This window comes from Plectropomus leopardus, chromosome 7 (genome assembly GCF_026936395.1).
Source record: "Plectropomus leopardus strain MGB_pleo_1.0 chromosome 7, ASM2693639v1, whole genome shotgun sequence".
Classification (NCBI taxonomy): Eukaryota; Metazoa; Chordata; class Actinopteri; order Perciformes; family Serranidae; genus Plectropomus; species Plectropomus leopardus.
Window position 1 is genome coordinate 5,426,383 of NC_142182.1, and position 24,357 is coordinate 5,450,739.

At 39.5% G+C, this 24,357-nt stretch overlaps 1 protein-coding gene across 1 annotated transcript in view; it reads right to left on the reverse strand.

Annotated features, from left to right (window-relative positions):
• Window positions 1-295: 295 nt before the first annotated feature.
• The window catches only part of peds1a (plasmanylethanolamine desaturase 1a), a 49,580-nt gene continuing 25,518 nt past the window's right edge, over window positions 296-24,357 (reverse strand). The window contains exons 4-6 of the mRNA XM_042495989.2: window positions 15,610-15,754; window positions 9,650-9,862; window positions 296-4,077 (exon numbers count right to left, since the gene is read on the reverse strand). Coding sequence (XP_042351923.1) covers window positions 3,953-4,077; window positions 9,650-9,862; window positions 15,610-15,754 — 483 coding nt within the window. The 3' untranslated portion in view covers window positions 296-3,952. The remainder of the gene's footprint in view (window positions 4,078-9,649; window positions 9,863-15,609; window positions 15,755-24,357) is intronic.

Consider the following 24,357-nt stretch of genomic DNA (forward strand, 5'->3'; position numbering starts at 1 on the left):
TCAAACCAGGCACAGCATTAACAACATGAAAACAAGCTTTAAAATGAATGAAAAGTGCACAAACTCACCCATAACTCCCCACTTTTTGCATGCACATCTTCCTGGATCAACAGGTCTCTTCACAGAAGCTAAAAACACTGATGGAAGTCTCTGAAACAGCATTAAAACTATGACAATAAAGATGCCCCTTTGATCCTCAAAAAAGAAAAAAACTACATTAAAAAATTCTACCTGTTTCAAATAAAAAAGACATATCCATATATATGTTTTTCATATCAAAGATGACCACACCAAGTTTTGAGTTCATAAACCTTTATTTAAATCAAAGAGCAGATAAAAACATTAAGGCAAGACGAGCAGCGAGCGTTGAGCTGCGAAATGGAACGTCAAAATTTAACTTTACAAGGCTTGATCCGTTAATAAAAAAATAGAAAATTATAAAGCCAGAGAAAACACAATGTGAGAGAGAGCGTGTGTGTGTGTGTTTGTCTGTTTGTGTATGACTGCATTCAGGAGATTTGTTGCGCGTGTGCGTGCATACAAGTGAGATGTGTGATTGAATCTGTGTAATAATGAGAGGACGAGTGCTTGCAGGACATCTTTTCAGACAGTAAAACAATAAAGTGCTGTTGTTATTGACCTCCTGTGACTGGAGGGATTTCCAGCCTAGAATTAAACTACAAGTCAAGCAGCTAGACTCTCTAGTACAGAGTTAGTAACAGCCAACTAAAGTGCATGTGTTTTTGTATGGAACATAAACAAAAATCAGAGATACTGGAGACACGATAAGCAACTTGGTAACCAGCTTTTTTTTACTGAAAAATAATTTTTGTCTTGAGTGTAATTTAAAAAAAAAAATCTCCTATTTGCTCCTCTTTCCACGTCAGCTGACACAAACTGATGTAAAAATGTTGTCATGCATTTCTTTAATGAATCTCTCTGATTTAAGTTTTGAGGTTTGTTACACATTTGTTGTTGTTGTGTGTTTGGTATTTACAATTGCAGTCAAATATGCAGCACAGTGGGGCAGACAGCGGCACCAATTAGCATGTTGCAGAACTGCTGATGAGATTTTTTTGTCTTACAGGAGGATCTGAGATGTGAACGCAGCAGTGAATTGAGATTTTTGCTATTATAAGATTTGTTATGAAAATAAATAGCAAAAAAAAAAAAGATATTCAAGCTTTCCTAAGAATTAACATGATGAAAAGTGCTTTGGGCTGTGGTTTGGCTTTTCTGAATAAAGATGTTCTAGTGATGCAGAATGTGTCAAGAAGACGTCCAGTGTAGTGTCAAAAATGTAATGCTAACTACCTGGGATTCATCTTATAGCCTTTAGGGCAGCCGACAGCATGCTCTAAGAGAGTGAACTTGTGCTGGATAGATTTCTGTCTGCAGGCGTTGCACGAGTACAGTAGGAAAAAACCACTGACGCCAAGAAGGTTCTGCCTCCGTCTCAGCCACTTTATGTTGAAATGGAGAAAAGAGACTCATGTTTTTAGATGAACATCAACATGACATCCAAACTTTCATGCCAGACTTTTTCCATTTCATTTTAGTTTTTCTGTATGTTGATGACATGCACTGCAGAAAGAAATAATTTTGGGAAATCCGTACTTTCTTTGCTGAGAGTTGGTGAGAAGATTGAAATAACTCTCATGAGTGTACGCCGACTACATTAGCTTAGCACAAAGGCTGGAAACAGGGTAAAAGAGCTAGCCTAGCTCTGTTCGAAGGTTACAAAATATTTGGTTTGTACAGATAAAATAAAACAAGATATAATGTGTATATCAGCGAGCTTTAGAGGTGCTGGTAGGTGGATTTTATTACCTTAGACAGAGCCGGGCTAGCCTGCCTTGAAGGGATAGTCGGGATCTTTTGAAGTGGGGTTGTACGAGGTACTTATCCATAATCAAGGTATCGCAGTAGATGTCACTCGGCATACCCCAAGTTTGGAAAAGCAGGCAGGAGTGCTGATACGAAAGCTAAGCAATGTACTGCTGTTGATGGCGGGCAGCAGCAAAACATATTTTAACCACTTGAAAAAATACCTACAAAAGACTGCACGCTACTTTGAGAGTTTTTCACTGCTTTACCTTTCTGTCAGACAGCCTTTTCTAACGGGCGAGCTCTTAGCTTCAGCTCCCCGTCTATGCTCCCGTCTCATCCACCACTTAATTGACGAAAACAATAATTTCGGTCTGCTGGACACAGGAGCTGCTAGTCTACTGCTGCCTCGATTGGTTAGTCTGGCTTTGAGAAGAGAGATTTGACGGCCTCAGCTGCCCGTCAGAAATCCCTGTCTGATGATATGTACTGTTACGAGTAACCATACTTTTAAGTTTTTGTTTCTTGATTTATGTGTAGTTTATGTCCTCACAATTTGCTGATAAAAACAAACAAATAAACAAACATACAAAAAAGATATCCCTGTCTGATGATAAATTAAAGTGGTTAAAATATTCTAAATATAGTGTACACTGCAACTGATACTGATTTTTTAAGATGGTTAAAATAAAAAAAAAAAAGTTTGTTGCTGACTCCTCCAAAGCAGTAAATCACTGAGCTTCTGTGTCCATATTCACTGGGGGTGTGCAGACAAACATCTACTGTAGGTAATAAACAGACTATCGATAAATGCCTCAAACAACCCAGCTTTATAAAATCTGAACTATCCCTTTAACCTTCTTAAACACCTTCTTGCTGAAAATGCATTTTCTAAAGAGATGAAGCCTGGCTGCCTTTTTAATTTGCACAAAAGTGCAGAAAGTTTAAATTCTTCTTTTCTAAAACATTTAACTTTGTGTCATTTAAATATATATCAATTGGTGCAATGTACATATGACCTTTTATATATTTCTTTTAAAATGTCAAATAAATCAAAAGTGAAATGCAGCTTCTGATTAAGCCTCCTTATAATCAGATGAGTCATACAATGTTACTGATTAGTTTTTATGCAGTAAATATGCTCATTTAGGAGCTTTTGAACAAACAGAAGCGTATTCCTAAAGCTACAAAAAAATGGGCTGCTTTTCAGAGCACGCGTAGGATGAACAGAAAAAGTTTCAAACAAAGAACTACTGGACATGACTTGGTTGCATGAGTCAGTCTGCGTTTGCAACTCAACTGCTGACGTATATTAGTGCTGTAAGTTATTATAAAAGCTACGGTATGTATTTTATCAAACCTTTTTTTTTTTACATGTTTGCCCTCCTTAAATCTTGCCTGTGGAGATCATTGAGCACAGGCACAAAAACAGGGAGTTAAAACTGTCTGAATGTTTCATCTAAAACACACAATCATTAGATTTTCACCTTCTTGTGTGTAGAAGCACCCGTGACAATTTAAAGAGGGTGGTGATGTTTAAAGGACGGGTTAGGGACAAAAAATAACAACAACAACAACAAAAAAAAAACGGACAAGAGGAAATCAGGAGAGACAAAGACGGAACATTTGACTTTCAGTGTTAGTGTGCAGGTGTGTATGTGTGCGCACGTGCATGTGTGTGTGGTGTAAGAAGCTGCCTGCAACAGGCAGCGCGGTGTCACTCCTGGAGAGCCCAACCTCCAGAAACCTCCTACACCTACACACAACACCGCCACACCTCATTGGTTAATCAGGACTACAAGCTGATTGGTTGTTACAGCAGAATTATCACCTAGTGATGTTTTCGCCTCGTACGTTCAAAGCTCGTTAAACTACAGACTCCAGCACATACAGAAATCACTCCAACCATCGTTGATTATTTTTGCTAACACAGTTTCTTTGAATGTTTGCTCTTTAGCAAAAAAAGCAAGAAGCACAGAGACATGAGTAATATGTGTGTGTGTGTGTGTGTGTGTGTGTGTGTGTGTGTGTGTGTGTGTGTGTGTGTGTTTCCATCCATCCCTTTTTCTATGTGATTGCATCTGCAAACCCATCTGTGTGTCCATCCGTCCGTGTGTCTGTGTGTTTATCTGTCGGTCTTCTTGGCCCACGCCATGTCATCTGATCGTGGTTTCTGCCCTGTGAGTCGTTTGATCAACTGCTCCATCCGCCTCCAAAAGCCCAGCTGGTCCAGTGGATAGTTACACCAACCTGGGATGAGAGGAAAAGCAGGGGAGGAGATCGAAAATGAAGCAGAGAAAGGGTGAAAAAAAGACAGTCAGCGACATAGAGGATATAGAATAAGAGAGGAAGAGGTGACAAAGCGAGAATTGCAAGGAACAAACAGAATCTGGAAAGAAGGAATTTTGTAAGTGCAAGTGATGTTGCTGGGTACGTGTCCTCCATCCCTGACACATTCACATCTGAGAGGATGCAGGGGGGAATCACCAGAGTCCAGCGATACCATTTAATCACCATTCTTATTAGTCAAGATGCAATCTTAGTGTCATTTTAAATGTTTTAGGATATACTGAGCATTGTGATAAAATGTACTGCGATGTTGGGATTTAGAACTGCTGATGTCACCATCTGTTTTAATTTAATAAAATTAAGATTTTAGTCTGTTCATCTCACTTCAGTCATTTTTATTGCAAAAAAAAGTGGAACTACTGGATGGAATAACCAATTGATTTCATTATTCTAGTGGGCAAACAAAAATTTAATTTGTAATTAGAATATTGATAATTAATGAAATAAATATTAATTAATTAATTAATAATAAATATGTTGCCACACAAAATATTGCAATATTATGCTGTTTTGACCCGGGAGCTCAACATATTGAAAACCTATCAACAGCAGGCAGACAGACACTCTGCTATCCTGACCAAAAAATGCAATTTAAAAGACACAAAGCAAATAAATGAAACCATTAAGATAAAATGTTATACAGCACAATGTTGATTTCTTCAAGCACATTTTATGGAATGACACTGATGTATGAGCTGAGACAGATCAGTCCATATTCTTGGAGCCCTGAAGGGATTTTGCTACTGTGGTAGATATATTTGATTTGTCTGTGGCCCCGCCCACTGCTCCAGCAGCACCCACAGGGCGAACACTGGCTCGTATTGACCTCTTTCCAACCATCCATTCTCCAACCTTCATCTTTACCCTCCTCTTTTCCCTCTGAACATCCTGGACTCATTTTCCAAGTGTCTCTTTGCCTTTTTCATCTCTTTCCCCCTTAAAGGTTCTGTATACACCATTCTGAGCACTAATTTAACAGCAAACTACTAATAGCACCCACCCTCTGGTTCCTCCCTTTTAACACCATTAGTAGGCTTGGGAGGTATCTAGTTTTTCATACCTTCATACTTTCCTGAAATTTTATACAGTAAAAATTATACACGGTATATGACGGTATAACTGTGCGGTGCTAACAGCCCTCGGGACAGGGAGTGTGCTGCTCACTTTCCACTTTTCAGACTAATTGATACTCTCCAGAAAGCCACAAAATCTTAAGTAATATTCTCACACCTTTTCCATATTAAACAAAGAAATGCAACTATAAACCTTTTGAAGTGAACTTTATCTCAGTCAGAGAAGACTGACGAGGCTCAGCTGCCTCATTAACTCATTATAAAGCACACTTCCTTCAAACTCCACAGAAAGAAAAAAAGTCACCCAAACTGTCATGGTTACTCTTGTTAGTAATCTAGTTAGTAAGTCCACTGTTCCAACAATCACCAGCTCCAGTATGGGCAAAATAAATCCTTTATTCACCAAGTTAGATGTAAAAAAAAAACCCCAAAAAAACCAAAACAAAAACATGCTGTTATCATCAATGATCTCTCTCTGCCTGCTGGCCACCAGCTGTTTACAGTCCTGTAACTTCACGGTGTCTTTCAGCTCAGCTTCCTGTTCCACCAGTAGAGACTGGAGACAAAGCTGGTGCATGCTGTGCTCTACATACAATGAGTTAAATAGAAAGCAGAGCTCCTGTATTTAAGATGGTATTGAAAAACATACCTTCGAGATTCCTAAATACCCTGGTATACCGTGATACAATGATAAATCAGAGACTGCTCTGTGCACATCCTTATAGAGACATGGTTAACCCCTAACATCCCCGGATCAAGTTGTTGCACTGGATGGATGGACCTTGTTGGCAGCCAAAAGGACTCAAGACTCTGATGCAAATTCAAAAAATGCACTGCAGGCATTGAATAATGCCATCAGCAGCAACATGCTCGAGCAACTAGATGGAATCTTCATAGTAGCTGATTTTAAACAACTCATCCTTCAACTCCAAAAATGTAGCAGGATCAAGGACGAATGTAATTTCGTTATTTTAAACTTTGTTTAAACAATCAATAATAAATCTACCTTCTCCTTCCTCTATACAGTCCAAGACCTAGTGTGTATCTCACTGGCTCGCTCATATGATGCTTGTGCAGGGGTTTACGCTAATAATGAGGTGGCATCGTCATGGAAGCTCAGCGCCTACCCTCTGGTTGCCCCCTGATTAAAAATATTAGCTCTGTCAGCGTGGTTGCTGTTATTTAGCTCTGTTTATAGGGTGAGCACTGTTAACTGCTAGCTACTTTCTCAACCACCTTCATACTGAGAACCACAAATCATACGCTCTGAATTTTAAAGCCCCATTGACTTCCTCCTTCCTCTAATATATTCGTTATTTCCCTCCTTTATCCCCATCTGCACCCTAATCCTCACTACTTCTATCTACATCTAACCTCCTGTCTCACCCTCATCATCATGCAGACTAGATTTTAGGGACGGGTGGAGAGATGAGGGGATTTCCCCAAGAGATGTCCTTAGCCCCCACTAACACAGAAGCACACGTGCACTTGCACACACACGCACGCACGCACACACACACACACACACACACACACACACACACACACACACACACACACACACACACATACACACATCCAGATTCTTTTACAGTCTATGGATGTAATAGGTATAAATCCACTGTATGTGTAGAGTAAATACTTTAATGTATGTATGGCTGCAGGCCAAAGTACATTTACATGTACACATGCATGCATGACTGTTCAACAGTCTCTGTGCATACATACTGCTCTCACACACACACACACACACACACACACACACACAAAAAACCATGTACAAGCCTTAGCCGAGCAATCCCTGGACATTTGAGATAAAAGGCCTTTTTACTATTATTACCAAACACACACAAACACACACACACACACACACACACACACACACACACAGTCTGTATGTTTGCTAGCAGAGTGAAGCACTTGCACAAACGCAGTTTTACTTTCATAAGCCCACAGTCACTTACACAGGCACACAAATGGAGAAATAACGAAGATGTCAGATGTGCACACACACACACACACACACACACACACACACACACACACACACACACACACACACACACACGCACGCACACACACACACACACACACAGACAAGAACCAAATAGAGACATCCACATGGGCTGTGTGTACTTAGGCTACCCTTGTCTGATGCTCGCACACCACCACCCATGATGTGTTTGCATAGGGTGCATGCTATAGCTGCGGGGATGTGCGTGTGTTTGCGTGTGTGTGTGTGTGTGTGTGTGTGTGTCCCTCCAGTGACCCTCTCTGCTGGAAGACAGTAAAGCAGCCAGAGGTTTTGTTTGATTTCACTCTTTCTTTCCCTTCATCTCTCCTTCCTTTTCTTCCGTTTCGCCTTCTTTCTCCACTTTCTCCTCCAAATCTTTGCTAACCACCCTCTCCTCGCCCTCCCGCTCTCTCCCCTCCCTCCTTCCCTCCCTCCTCTGTCCTCCATCCCCCCCGCCTGTGAAGTCCTATTTGTTAGAACAGACAGCAGGTTAGCATTAAATATACATGGGGATTGTCAGCCGGTGGCGAACACAAAGGCAGCTAGGCGAGCCCCAGTGGAATCCACGCCCGGCCCAGGCAGCCAGGCTGGGGGAGCGGGGGGCCGTCGCCGTCCCCTGTGGACCCCCGACCGCCACCAACCCACCTCCCACCACACACATACACACAGGTTAGAAACCGAAGAGGAGGTCAAAAAGACTAGTGCACACACAGATGCTCGAGTATGCAGATGTGTGTGCGCGTACAAACACATACTCTCCCTGTGACACCCCCCTCAACTCGCTCACACACACATCTGTCGTCCGCAGGGGCGCAGGGTGACGTACAAGCTGAAACCCCCTTGTGTATCCTCCCTCTTTCCCCTCCCTCCCTCGCTCTCCCTCTCACCCAGATGCACACAGAATACCGAATGTGGATCTGTTACAGAGGCCTCGAGTCTCTGAAGACACACACGCACGCAAACAGAACATTTTCTTTTAGTTATTTATACGAAGCCGACAGACAGACGGACGCGGCGGCCATTTTGTCCCAATCTGCTGAGAATTGTAAGTGAAATTATTCTGGAGTCATCAGCTTCAATTATGGCGATCTAAAATGGCCGCCCACAACATAACACACTAATAAAGATCTGAAGACATTCAAAAATGACATTACACACAATCTGTTTTTCAGTGCCTTGATGCTGACATAGAAGTTGTTTTTTTGGGAGGGGGGGGGGTTGAACTTAGGGTTAACCATTTGTTTGTAAAGCATGTAATTATTGTAAAGAAAACCATGGACCTACGCCTCAAGTGTAGCTTAGCAAATCGGTTCGATTTCTGATTTCAAAAACAAGGGGAGAATGCAATGAGCAATATATCAACACATAGTCCAAAAAATAGTAACAAATTAGTAAAAATGTTACATGAAAATCACCTAAAATTAAGCAAAAAAAAGAAGAAGAAAGGTAAAAAAAACAAACAAAAAACAAATCAAACAAGAAAATGACCCAAAACAACCCGAAAAAAAGAGAAGAAATTAAAAAACAAATATTTATGTCAAAAAAAATAAAAATATGTAACATCATTTAAAGCCTCTGGGAACCCAAAACCTTTCTTAATATGGAATTTAGTCTCACATGCATAATAAAAGGCATAAAAAAATGATCAGACATTAGCCTCAATCCAAATTTGAAATATTGTCATTTAAGTTTTTTCAGTCTCCTGAAGCTGAGTTAATTTAGGCGTGGTTATCCCCGATCCATACCGCCGATAAAGACAATCAAGAACTCAAAGTCAGGTGTCAGTTGAAACTAATTTAACATGCCAAACTGAAATCCCTCAATGCTCCTTTCAATACTGTGATGTTACCAGACGTGTCATTCTGGCAAGACTTCAACTTACGCAGCGTTATATTTGCAGCACACAGTGTTTGTGTTTGTTACCTGACTTTTACCAGCGTTACACACCTGTGACAAAGGTGAGATCCAAGGAGGTGTCAATCAAAGCGTGATCTACCACACCCACACAGTCTTGAGAAATGCTTTTATCCTCAAAATAAAACATTCTGAACTAGGTTTTCTTCATCGGACACTCAGCTTTTATATAATATGGGCATTCTTACTATTTTCAATCCACGTTTCCAGAGGCTTTAATATTTATTTAAACTGCAGCTTTTATTTCAAAATCTATTTTGTTACAAAGCAGATTTATTTTAGCCTTTTAGAACAATATATAGGTGACATGCAGACATCCCCTGACGTCTGCATGTAGTTGCGGTGCACAAATCCCCGGGTATGGACGAGTGTCTATAAATTCTGCTTATGGAGTTAAATATTAGTTTTCGTATGTAGAACTTTATATTTATCCATCATTCTTTTTACTATTCATGATGACACCAGATCTTACCTGTAGTAATGCAGTAGTATGTCTCGTGCGGTGAGACGTGGTGGATGCGGTGATGTTTCCGTGGCAACACCAGATGCCAGTCCTGGAGCAGCGTGACCCAGCGCGGGAGGCCGAAGTAGGAGTGGCTCCACTTATGAATCTGATTGGTCAGCGTCACAAAAACCGCCAGGGCGAAGACGTAGCAGTCCCAGGGATAGGACGCCGCCAAGGCCTCTGAAAGGTGACGGGAGACAGACAGACGTTTACACACAGAGAGTGAGAGAAAGAAAGAAAGTGAGAGTAAAGTTAATAGAATAATTGATCAAACTGTTTAGTGTAATGAAGAGGGCCAGCATGAAGGCGTAGTACTCCCACAGAGAGGATGCTGGCAGGAACCTCAGAGAGATGAAGAGACCGAAAGGGAGGATGAGGAACGGTGGGTGGGGGGAGAGGAGACGGAGAGAGAGATGGGGAAGAGTGGCAGAGGAGAGGACAAAGACAAGTAGGATGATGTGAAAAGAGGGTAAAACATAACAGAAACAGAAAGACAGCAAATCACAGACAAAATCAGAGGCCAAATGGAGATTGCCATCTGGTATTGATGTGTTTGACTGTTTTTTTTTTAACCTCAGCACTGTGGACAGCAAAAAAAAAAAAAAAAAGTTTAAAGCAGTTATTCAGGGGTGAGACACTTCAGCCGTCCGTGCCTGAGTGCCTCACACAAGGAAATCTGTCTCTACATTCTCTCTGTTCTTTATTGAACAAGTAAAAGTCTTACTGATGTTCAAATGGGACTATGAATCATCACCCCCCTCACCTTTTAATATTTAAACAACTTGTGCAGTCCCACTCTCATTCTCTAAAGGAACTACACATCATTCCTACAGAGGCGCCCTGGGACGGGACAGAATATGTGCCGTGTTTTTATGCGATATTCAGATGGAGGTGCAGCTGAAGTTGGAGTTCAGACGGAGGTTAGGGAAAAGGGGACAGCAGTTTACTGGCTCTGTGAGAAAGTTGCACCCAAACAGCATTTGGAGTGCATTTTTCTTTAATGTGGTGTATTTTCTTTTGAAACAGGAAACGGTCAGGACACTGAGAGGCTGACGGTCCAGCTCCAAAAATGTATTTGTGGCGGTAGATGATTTAGTTATGGCGGCCTTCCACAAATAAATTGATGTGTGGGAAAACCTGGACACCTTGCTGCAAAATGTTTGTATTGTTTTCATGATGGCAGCAGGAGCCAGAGTCAGAGTCAACACATCAACCAGCTGTTTGGTGAGCGATGTCCGGTCGAACAGATGCACAGTGGAAAATTTACACACCAGAATAAACTGTAACCCTGAAACGGGATGAAATGTTTTTATTTTGCTGATGTGTAGCCCAAACATTATTTACGGTGGCGGAATATAACCAAGTCCATTTACCAAAATGCAAATCTGAGCTATTTGTATAGTAAAATAATAAAATGCTGCTTACACATCAAAATATGCATCAGTAATAATAAACCAGTGATATATTAACCCTTTAAACCCAAGCAAACTGGCTTGATTTCTTTCAGTAACATGTGAAGATGATTGGCAACTTATGCAACAAGAAATGGCACCGAAATTTGCAAGAAAATAGAAAAAAAAAGACAATAAAATCTTCCGAAAATGAGTAAAGAAAGAAAGAAAGAAAGAAAGAAAGAAAGAAAGAGAGAAAGAAAGAAGCAAGGTTAAAAAAAGCAATTAACCTGAGAAAAGTACTTCAAAATATAATAATTCTGTAACAAAGTTTGTAATATAGAATTAAAATAATTATAATTATAGCTTTCAAGTCGCTCATTTCCTTGGTCCTGCACTTTTTTTGAAAAAAAAAAAACAAAACAAAAAAAAAACGTACTCCAGTTTGTTTAAATGTGAGAGGCATTTGAATGCAGTACAAAAAGTGATGTGGATCCAGGCTCGAAAGGGTTAAATAATGCAGGACCTTATTGTAGAGTATTTTAATAGTGATTTCTTATTTTACTTCTCATGTACAGTAAATGAGCTCAGAGTGTGCCCAGCTATACTGAAAGGGAGCCAAATATTGACATCTGTCAAGTAAATCTTCTATTTCTTTTCAAACGTTGCAAAAATGTGAACTAAAAGCATTTCGTCAGCAGGCATAAGTATTTCATTAGCTTCTCCTAAAAGCAGATTTACGCCGGGAGCTGTAGAAAGCGTGCCTGAAGAGGAGATGGTTTCAGGGAAGTGGTTTAAGTTCATAGCGTCAGTGTTGATGTGAGCTGACAGGTGACAAACATGTCAGGACTCATACGGTCTGAAACGCAGCCGCTGTTTTTGTTGTTTGAGCAGAATTCAGATTCAGACGAAACTGAGCCAGCGACACTTTTTACTCGGTGGAAGGTTTCCGTCCATGTTTTTTGTCTTCTGTCTAAAACCAAATGGAAGTCTACAGCCTGTCCATCACAGCTCTAACTCTTGTTATTCACTTGAGTCTTTCTGTCGGTATGACTTACAGCTGTCCTCTCCCCGTCTCCCTCCAACCCTCGTCCTCCCTCTCTTTGGTTAAAACAGCGATCTCTTGACCCCCGTTCAAGTGCAGACATGACAGCTGGAGATGTCACCTCACGGCTTTCAGCTTTTCCCATCTACCTCTGTCTTCGTCTTTGTCTGGTGACCGCTTGACACAGTGAGGAGCTTGACATGACAGGTTTAGATGTCACCTAACCGCTACATGACCCTCTGCCCCCCCTCTCTCTGGCTCCCTCTCTTCTCCGTACACTCTCACCCTCTGTCTCAAACTCTTAGCGGTGACCTCTTAAGGTGCAGACATGACAGGTGTAGATGTCACCGCGCCTCTGCTCGTCTCCGTCTCGTGACCTCCTGACTCCCCGCGGTGTGTGACATGACAGGTGTGGATGTCACCTACAAGTGAACCTCACTACCGCTCTAATCTTCTCTCCCTCACACACCCCCTTACGCTGCTCCCTGCTGCGGACAAGCAGCTGACCTTTGCAAGTTCCCCCTTTTTGGATGTATAAGAATTTCTTGCAGATTTGTTCAATTTTGATCCATATTTTTCCTAAATACCAAACAAGAGATCTCTACTAAGGATGTATGATATTAGATTTTTTGCAGATAACCAATATGTCTAAATACAACAACTCATTTGGCCGATAACCAATACCAATATCAGTCTGTTCACTTTTTTCTCCCACCTCATTTTAGTGATCATTTTCTTGTGCTGCTTTCAAATGCTTTTTACAAGTATTTCAACCTTTGAAACATGAGCAAACTGCTTTGATTTCTCTCAAAAACACATGGAAAATGGCAATTTAGAAAATTACTTTCAATAGAATTAGTTTTGATTATTTTCTAAATAAGCTATGAAAAAATGTCTGGAGAACTGTATTTATAAATATCATAATTATATGTTTGGAATTATTTTTACAGAATTATTATAATTTGTAACCATCTTTTAAAAAGGTAATTTCCCTGTTTTTGTTGTTTTTGTTTTTACTGTCCTGTTGTTTTTCATGTACTTTTTACAAATTCCTTGCTTATTTCTGGGTCATTTGTTCTTAAGTTGCTCATTGCCTTCAGGTATTTGACAGAAGTCAAGCAAATTAAGTCTCATGTAGTATTGCCAGTTTAATCAAATATGACAAAAAACTGTTTTTCTTTTTATAAATTTCACCATCTACAGCTTTGAGGTGGGCAAATCTTAAGTGACGAAAAAACATGTTAAATAAAAAAAAAGAAAAAGAAAAAAAAGGTAATCTTGTTTTAGTTATAATTGAAATTATGACACGTACAGAGAAAATTCTGGCCAAGTAAATCTCACAGGATTTTTTTTTTCAACGATGTAATTATTTGTGATCACCATTTCCGTCCAGCGTTCTGTGCTATCAGTTGGTTAAAGAGTTAAGATTGTAGATTATCCATCTTTGGGCAAATAATCAGCTGATTGGTTGACTGTATTCACAACAGCAGACAAAGACTGTCAAAGACTCTTGTGAGTAGCTCAACCCCATAAAAACGCAGCTGACTGATGTCCACTCCCGTCCTCGGTACCCATCGGTGACCTTTCGGCTCAAGTTGAAGTGCAGACAAGACAGGTGGAGACGTCCCCTCCTCAATAGCAGGTTGCTCTATTTCTCCTGCTGATCTTCCTCCTCCTGTCCCTCCCCTCCTGCCCTGCGCTCATAAGGTCAGCTCACATGATTACCTGCAAAACTGCCCCATGCTTCCCCACGACCAGTGGACACACTTCAGCCAGCTGCGTCTGTTTGCTCCCTTTGGCATCCAGCAACGCTAAGTCACTGCTACACTTTGTCAGGTTGTAAAGTTGGCCTTCTTTAAAGTCACATCATAGATATCAAGGCCATCCACACCAAACACTATAACCACAACCATAATGATGTGAGCATCAACACTAATGAACGATAACGTTCTGTAAACAGCGGTGCAGAGCATGCACCATGCACTCCATAAAAATCTATGTCAATGAGCGGCTACCGCTGTATGTCCTGAGGAGGTTGAGGAGAAACAAACAGAAAACTAAAAGGACATGGGTTCACGAATTCTTCAAAGATGACAGAAATTGGGTGAATCAAACACTCTATTACAAGAGCTGTCGTCTTTGGAAGACGAGATTCATTCATACTTTCTTCAATATCAGTTTGCTGACATTCTGGATGGTAAAAGAGGACATCAGTCAAGACAAAACCCAATACAGAGACCCCATCAGTGCCAGAGACCATTTGGCTTGAATGTTTTTGTTGAAATTATCGTTTGCATCTGCAGCCCAGTAATACATCATATGGCCTTTAATAGTTGTGACTGAGTGATTATACCATGTTAAAGGTTGTTCCTAAATCCTTAATGAAACAGATAAGCTGCCATTAAGAAGCCCATATTGTGAGCATTCCTGAACTTTATTTTGTAGAAAACGTCACTGAAATGTTCTGATGGCACTCATTTAAAACTTTAAATTTAGAGGATTTGGATCTGATTTTAAAATATGTAATGTAGCCTATAAATCATCATATCAAGGTGATGTTTTTTAATCAACACAAAGGACTTTTTCTTTCATCTTCCTAGTCTTATATTCCGGTCAAATTTTGCTTACTGTACCTCTGCAACTGCAGTCACTCTGCACTTTACACTTGTATATATGTATAGTCTCTTAGTTTTTAGTTTTTTAAGCGTATTCCTTTTATATTCTATTAATATTGTTTGCTCTTTATTCTCTTTGTTCTTACTGTATGGCGCTGCTACACCCCAATTTCTCAGGTTTGAGATCAATAAAGTATATCTATCTATCTATCTATATGGTCAGGGAGACTTATTGATGACTAAATTCATGGGAATACCAAAAGAAAACAAAACAGTCCACTAATAGTGGAGTCCACAGCTTCATACATCTTTTTCCACATAAAAACATACATTTTGTGGTCCAAATTAGATCTATGGATCTATATAAGGATCTGTTAGATGTGACATCTAAATAAGACAGATTCTAATTGGCTGTTAGTATTTCTATTGTTCGTGATATCACTCAAAGAGTGATCGAAACGATATCGTTCAACACTTTTGTTGTCGTTATAGTTGGACTCCGCCATCCACTTGAGTTGGAACAATTTTTGAAATCTTTTCATAGTTATAATTCTTGGTGTGGACGGCCTTATGCTTTAACAGTGTTCACAGGTGGGAGGCTGGTGAGGGATTGCATCCACATGCTACACTTGTGATTCCCACCGCTTTGCTGAGACATCTGTGCAGAGGTGAGATCTCGAGATAACTCAAACCTCTGCAGGTGTTACATTCCTGAGATCCTCACTCACAGGTGATAACAAAGTGAATGTGTAAATGTTTCACGCAGGAAACAAACAAGGACACAAAAAACACAGCATGCATGCTTCACTGTTGCTGCACTTCCTCATCACCAGAGGAGGAATTCAAGTTCTGTGTGTGCGCCCAAGTGTGTGCTACCTGGTGTGTATGTGAGGAACTTGTAGGCCATGTGAGCCAGTGGGAGGATGGGGATCATACAGTTGTCGCCATTGGTTTCAATGAAGTCGTGACGAGTGATGGCGGTTGGATCGATGTGGTGCTCCCTGAATGGACGAATAAATGCCTGCAGAAAGAGAGAGAGAGAATAATTATTTATATAACAAATAATTATAATAATAATTTCTGTAAATTATTCCAACTTTTAAGGCAGCAGCATTATGTGATGGATTTAAATCGACCAACTGTGAGCTTAATTTGAGCCAGAATGGATTGGAATGGACAGCTCTAAAGGTGTCAGTGGATAATCAATTTTGGTGAACCACCAACAGAGAATGAAAGCAACTTGTAACATGTAACTACTTATAGCAATTAAATTACAAAATAGATATAACTGTAATCAGTTACTGAGAAAAAATAGGCAATTAAATTACAATTACTAATCAAAATGTTGGTGATTTAACCACTATTGTTGTCGTTATAGTTGGACTCTGCAATCCACTTGAGTTGGAACGATTTTAAAAACCATCTTTGTATAGTTATCATTCTTGGTGTGGATGGCCTAATGCTTTATGCTTTATGCTTTCACCAACATTTTTGCTACGCATGCTACTCTTCAGTTACTGCACATGTGCAAACATGGTGCTCACTGTCTAACCCTGCAGTCTCCAGCCGCTTACTCACCACGGCGACCTTGCAGGAGACCGAAGGGTGGCCATAATGTCCCTGCAATGGCAAAAATGTTGTCCCATCAACGAGACAGCATTACCAAGAGCGGCGCCACTAGCTATTAGCTACCAACAGAGCCAGGTGATGAGCAGTGCAGCGCGACAGAGGCTCATGTTAGCTAATCAGTAGAGGCTGTAGGGGTGGGCACTGTGTCACTGTGTTTCTGCTAGGACTGGGCTATAAATCGATTTAATTGATTAATGCAAACTTTTGGTGTAGGACAATTTTCTCTTTAACTTCCTCCACTGCACTCTTCGGGCTTCCGTAGTTCATAGTGGGCTGTGCTCTCCCCCCGTGCTTACCATCCAGAGATACACACACGACAAATTCACAGCAAGTGATAATGACAATGAAGAGTAGGCTCCCAAAAAAGGCAGTCTCGTCAGTTATTCTGAATCGGTTCGGTTTTGCGGCGTCAGATCTTGAACAAACCCCTGTCCACAATTTATTTTCAGGCCATATCGCCCAGTCCTAGTTTCCACATGTTAAAGTGGTGAGCTGGCTGTCTGTCAGCAAAGCCAACAGAAAAAAAACATAAAAGTCAATACATTTACATTTCAATATCATTTCATCACCTCTAAATGGAAAGTGCTTTAAAAGTTGTTGCAAAAGCTCACTGAGTCACTGGAGCCTCTCCTTCAGACATAAAGGAGAGGCTCTAATATTTTGTGTCATTTTGTGTTTTTTTCTTCAAACCTAACCATTACCACTTAATGGGTATCAAAACTGACATCCGTACACAGCACTGAAATGTTAGTCCTGCATTAACAAAAAGGCTGTGATTGACACTGAAATTGTTTCTCTAGGTGCAAGAGTCGAAAATCTAAAGCTCAAAACACAGAGCTGTTCATTACTGAAACCGCTAATCAATTGTGCAACAGTCATGACAGTTTTATTTTGAAATCATTGGTCATCAGAAAATCCTGCTTCTTGTACTTTATATACAGGATGTATTCGGTATATCTTTACGAGATTCTACTAAAATCAACATTGCAAATGAAACAGGGAGGCCAAACCCGAACATTTAAATAAACAGCAAAGAGAAAATTCTCCCTAGTTTCTGGCTTTCGTCCTCTCGATTAAACACACACACACACACACACACACACACACACACACACACACACACACTTCTCTCTAAATGAAACTGATGTGATAAACAACAATAGACAGAAAAACAGGAGATTTATGTACTTCATTTACATTCACTTTAAATAGGAACACAAAACAGACACTGGAAAGCGTTGTTTACAGTCTTTACGCAAATGCAGATCAAATGCTCACACACACCCCAAAACACACACACACCACGACTCAGCGGTGCCCAGCAGCCCGCACAACCCCAAAGCTCATATCCAGCATCCTAATAAACCACAGAACAGCAGTCGGCTCGTGCAAAAACACTCATACACATAAATGACCCATGGACGCCACACACAAACTCCAAAATGTGAGCTTCAAACACACACACACACAGACACACAGACACACTCACAAACCCCACCTGCACTGTGCAGAGGCAGACACCTGTCTGTGAGAGCATGGGGGTCTCAAATGAAAGACTGAATCTGAATCTCAGAAGCACAAAAGAGGACAAAAAGACACACACACACACACACACACACACACACACACACACACAGGATAAAGGTAATTTATTTCCCTCTGTGGAAAAAGCAAAAAAAAGGTAGGTTTGCATCTGTATTTCCACAGTGTGCATCTGTGCATGTGTGGAGCAGTGGAAGCATCAGCATGGAAACTCATTATTGTCGCGTTAGCTGTTCGGACCAATCACACGCGCCTATCAGCGCGCGTCGTTGGTAGGTTCTGCTGCAGACACAGTAACTATCTGTTGATATCTTCACAATTATGTACCCATCTCCGCTGTCCCCCCTCCTCTGCCCCACCTCTCCTCTCCCATCACCCCCCTCCTCTCGCCGCAGCCCTCAGCCAGATGAAAGCCCGGCTAAGCCGTGGAGGTCGTGCCGAGCAGGGCGGCATCAGCGCTCCCAGTTAACGGCAGGCCACCAGTCGCCGCGTGTCCTCTAATCCCACACCGTTTAACGGGCCGCCTCGCACGACGTCCGTTAATCACAAGCTCACATCGCCCATCGCCCCAGCAACCAGCGCTGTCCCACTGGTTGAACGGACACGCCCTTCCACCCCCTTCCCTTTTTTTTGTCCTTCCGACCTTTATACTGTATTTTCATCTCACTTTTTATTGGTTTCTCTTTCTGACTACATATTTTCATCTGTGCCATCTCTTTTTTTCTGGCCTTTAAGAGGGAATGGACAAGCCATTCAGTTAACTTCGACACTGTAATCAGCTTTATCCGAGAGTAGCATTAAAAGAGACGTGCTTGTTAGAAAGGTAGCACAAAAAGGGGGGGAAATTGACGTAAGGAGAAAAGTATTGATGCTTTTAAAAGATTGCAGAGGAGAAATAGTTGGAGAGTAAGAATCTTTAAAAAAAAAAAAATCCCCAAACTGTAAGCACATCTGGCAAATTTCAATGTGAATCGAGCATCATTGGGAACTAATGAGCGTGACTTTGTCCTCAAAGTGGTGTCATTAGAGGACTGCTAAATCCTTGTTGAGTCAATTAAAGCTCAACGACATGACGACGACAAAAAAACAGCACGGCCCGAAGCTTCGCTAAGGAATAGTTGTAAACACTACTGGGAGAATGTTGTGCACTTTTTAAGATAGTGTTGCAGTTTTGGCACTGGGGAGCAAAAAGGCTTTTATGGATTCAAATCAAAGCAAATCATTGTTATACAATTCCTAATGAGGAGCATTAGCAGTGTGCAGTATGGGAGAGTTTTACGTTCAGTCACTCTGAGGTAGAGCAACATCACCTTGCAATTAAGGGATGTAGATGTGGGGAGGGAAGGTATTTTGAGAGTATTGTGACTGTATGTTTTCACAATGTACTCACTAATGATTCTAATAATTATAATAATAATAATAATAGGTGGATTATCATTTAGCCTGGGGATTTTACCCACCAGAGTACCTACAAAAAAAGAAATCCATCCCGAAATCCTGTAGTTTTAGAGGAACAATGTCAACTAAAAAAGAATGAAATAATTAGTTGATTAATTGATTAGTTGATCAACAGAAATAAATACCATTTTTTTTTCTTCTGTTGATCAACTAATCAATTGACTGATCACTTTGGTTATTTTTTATAGCAAAATCAAACATTCCCTGGTTGAAGCTTCTCACATGAGATGATTTCCTGCTTTTTGTCATATTTCATTTTGTAATTATTATTTGTTATATTGTAAATTGAATTTCAACTAAATATGAAACAATTAGTCAATAAGTTAATTAGTAGATCAACAAAATTAAATATCTGCAATTAATTTGATACATTAGCAAATTATCAGATATATAGTGAAATACTTTTTTTCTCCTGCTGATTGACTAATTAATTAATTGACTAATTGATTGCTTTGGGGTTTTCTCAAGCAAAATCAAACATTTGCTGGTTCCAGCTTCTGACATGAGAGGATTTGGTGCATTTATGTTATTTTTTATTTTTCAATTATTTGTCATATTGTATAGTAAGTATCTTTGGGGTTTTGGAGATGGCCTCATTGAACAAAACACAACATTTGTACACATCTGGGAAGTTGAGATATTTTCTTTATTTTTTCATAGATTAAATGCACATTGGCATATTAATCGGGAATGGAAATAATTGTTGATAGCAGCCCTAATGTCAGTTGTCTCAAATTTTCATTGAATCTGACTTTTTCAGGAATAAGTAATCATTCTGTATATTAAATTGCTATTTAAGTTTAAGAAAATTTCAGAATTTTTATTTTTTTTAAAAAGTGAATAAGTACGTGTGAAAATGATAAAATGTATTGAGCACCAGCAGCTCTGTGGCATCCCAGCACTTCTTTGCTGCTTCACAATGAAATTTGTGGGCTTTTGATGAGTCCTGTTTTTTGTTTTTTAACAGATTTTTGTCAGCAGTTACTGTGAGAGAGAGCAGGGTGTCATCTGTCTGGAATCTGACCAGACAAGTTTAGGTATGTAGCCCACACCTCTGACACTGCAGCACATTTTTTATTATTGAGTGTGTCGATGAGCTTTTGTCAATGACTAAGACGAGACCTTGAAGAACTACAAATAAATCTTTGTTACTAAGAACAATGATGAAATGTATGTTTTGTCTTTGTTGATGAGACGAGGCTTAAATGTTAGTGCTGGGCTGTAGGACCTCGGCGTGCTGATGGATTGGTAATTGGTTACAAGATGTTTCGCTAACCTGAAAAACTCTCAAAACAGAGCAGTGTAAGCCATTAGCGAAAGCGTTGAGCAGTATTTTGTTGTGTGTGTGTGTGTCTGACTGTGGATGGTGGAGCTGTTGAAAGGATTTGCGAGTTTGTTAGTTGCAGTAGTGGCAAAACAAGCCGGATTTCACATCTGTTGATCTCCGCAGGACTCCACTCAGATCTGGACTGTCTCGAAAACTTGGTTTGATTGCTGTTTGATGAGTAGGTAAGAGGCTCGGTTATTTGTGAATTTAGCTGCTGCAACTTAACAGTCTGAACTCAGCAGGGTTTCCTCTGACGGAGCTCAAAGTCCAGTGTTAATCACAGACTCTACAGTGAACCTTATAGCTGTCTATTTATCTCAAACTGGTAATATATGGTCTGAAAGTTTGAGATTTTGAGCTTTTCAATTGATGATCACTAAGCTTGTGCCAATAAAAACCGCAAAAGACGCAACACAACATGTGTTTTTAAGGGTGAGTTTTACAATATTTTGGCTTGATTTTTCATGTGTTGTTCTATCAAGACCTTTTTTTAATGTGCAAATTAAAAATGCTCATACAAAATGTCTCCTCTGTTACCTTTGAGGCAAAAGTTTTCCTCAGATATTCAAGATATACCGGCCATACTGGGCCAATGACTTCGACAGACAGAAAATGCAGTTTCCAGAGCAACGCTTACTGCTCTTGTGGCTTTCCCTGCTGGAAATATTATTTATTATAACAATGACAGCTTGACTGGCCGGTATCCCCTTATGGTTAAGAGCAGGAGTCCATATGTGTTGAGTCGACAGGTGTCGAGTCAACATTAAGGGTTCTACACGGTGTCTATAGTACAATCTCAGAGGTCTTAACAAACAACAAGAAACAGGGAACAAAACAAGAACATATACATGTACACACACAGTACACACATACACAAACAATAATAAAAAAAGGGAAATGACAGAACAAACAAGTAACAAAGAGCAACACTGGCTTCAAATGTTTTGTCTACATTTATAACGGCAACCACTATTAGCCTCAGGTGTTCTGCGTCTTTGATATTCAAACCAACCTTAACTGGGAGCACAGGCCTGCTTTATTCTCAGTCTCAACACACACACACACACACACACACACACACACACACACACACACACACACACACACACACACACACACACACACACACACTAACACACTATATTTTCACTCGCCTATTGCCATCCCTCTGTTCTCCGCAAAGGTCTATTTTTCTCTTCCAGTTAAAGTCTTTATTAGAAGTCTCCTACGGTGTCCGACACACCATGCAAATCTCTGACTGCCGCCGTGCCTTTGGTCCCAGTAACTACCCCGAACCCCAATAACTGCTGCACCGTAAATAAACATCAAACCACAGAGTACCTTCAGCAAACAGTAACACAGAGATTGAAAAAGCATTGTTTAGAGTCTACTGAGGGAACAATGCACATGCAAGAAATGTGTTGATATCTAGATAACCCAATGCGGCAACAAAAGAATCACAATACATTAGGTTTAGAGCTCAACAGCAGCAGCAACAGCCTTGTAGAAAATATTAAATAAAAGCTTAATCAGAACAAAACTGAAAACAGCGATAATCTAATCAGATTGTCAATAATTTGCTATCTGGAGTCACACAAAGCCTCTTGTTTTAAAATATGTTAACTCATGATAGATTATTAAATATTAACATTTCAGAGGCATGAATGCTATTCTTTATCAAACTGTTAAAAGTGATTTACAAGCTGCTTTTAATTTGAATTGATGTCTTTTGAAATAGTCTCCACCTTTAAATACCTTCACATGTTGACAGTGAAAGGGAAAGAGACAGAAACTGAAAAAAATAAATAAAATGTGTGGTTGTTTTTATTATGCAAATGTGATATATGCAGATTTGAGGAAAAATCAGATTTGAGTCTGACATCAATTACTAAGGATTAAGGAAAATTTTGCCCAAATATTTATTGTAACATAAACCATGACTTTTTTGGTGATGTTAATACATAAGGGAATTGGAAATTTGAATTTTTAAAATATATATATATTTTAATTTAACTATGATAATATAACAAAATAAATAAAATAAGTTACAAATTATTTTGAGTTTTGACAATGCAACATTAGGATAAAAAAAAACTTAAAATCCTGCTTCCCCCATCTTAGCTTTTTAAAGACTTTACTTATGTTTTACTACCAGTTAAATTCATTCATCTTAAATTATGGTCTTAATGTCTTTTGAGACTTCAAGTCAATGAGATATTTAACAAAAATTGCCCCCAAATTACCAACAATTTAGTAAAACTTTACAAAAAAAAAAGTAAGCAAAAGACCTGGAAAAAAAAGCACAAAAGAGAAAAAAAGTTAAAAAAAAAAAAACAAAAAAAAAAAAAAAAACCCAAAAACAACCAAGAGAATGACACCAAAAAGTGTTGAAAATGAAAAATAATATATATTTGTAAGATATTTTTAAATATGTAAGTAAAACAATTCTAAATACAGTTTTGTTGTAATTTTCTCTAGTTTTTTTATATATCTATTTTTTAATAATCCCCCTTTTAAAACTAATTTTCAGGTCATTTTCTTCTCACTTTTTAATAATTTCTTGCAATTTGTAACATAGCTTTTTTTTAAATATAGCATTTCCTTTTTTTCTCCATGTTTTTGAAAGAAATCAAAACGATTTGGTCTGGTTTTAAAGGGCTAAATAGCTTGATAAAATGTCTAAATGCAGCACAAGAAAACTGATGCTGATCCACGTTTCAAAGGATTCAAGCTCCGAGGGGACCCTGATACAGTAAACAAATATTAACATATCATGAAAGGCTTTTAATACTTTTATGATCATTTAGTACATATGGAAATATTTAAATGTCATAACCGGCATTTTTTTTTCCCTTTCAGGAGACTCAAATCACATCAATTTTGATTACATGGTGAAATATATTAAAACATTAATCATACACTGATAACGTGGGTTCGGCATAAATGATAACTATCATTATAATTAGGATGCTTCAAGCCTCAAAACACACATGAGCTTGAATATTTCCACTAATTAACTATCAATGAATATTTCATAAATACAAGAAATATAAGATGAAATACAAATAGCCACTGAACGCACATCCCATCAATCAATACAAAGTTCACATAAACCAATCTGCAAGCCGCACCTGATCACACTGATTTTAATTGGCTGAAATGAGGATAACCTTTACTCTAATTGGCTGTGGGAAATGGGGTTAATTTGTGTGTGTGCATTAATGTAGGTGACTTGTTTTAATGTGAGCATTAAGTGTATGTGCATCCATCATGATACACGCCGACACACACATGTGCACGCATGTCTTCTGGCACTGAATGCTGTACAAGGTGAGGCCATACGCAGTGTGTGTCCATGTGTGGGTGTGTGAGTCATGTGTGTATTGGGGACTATGGACATTACAGTCTGTGGGGAGATCCCTCTGTGAGACACTGACATTTTGTTTCCAGGTCACTATGGCAGTCCTGAGGCTCAGGGGATTAAGGTGTAACCACCATGCTGCCATAGTAACGCTGTCTCAGGGGAGAGGGGACACTGAGACAGTTTCTTCTCTGTAGTCCATAACTCACTGGGTCACAGAAATGTTTATTGCATTCTCAAAAATTCTTTAAATAAAAGCTTGTAAGTTGACAACAAACTTTTATTTTGACAAAACCTCCTAAAGCAA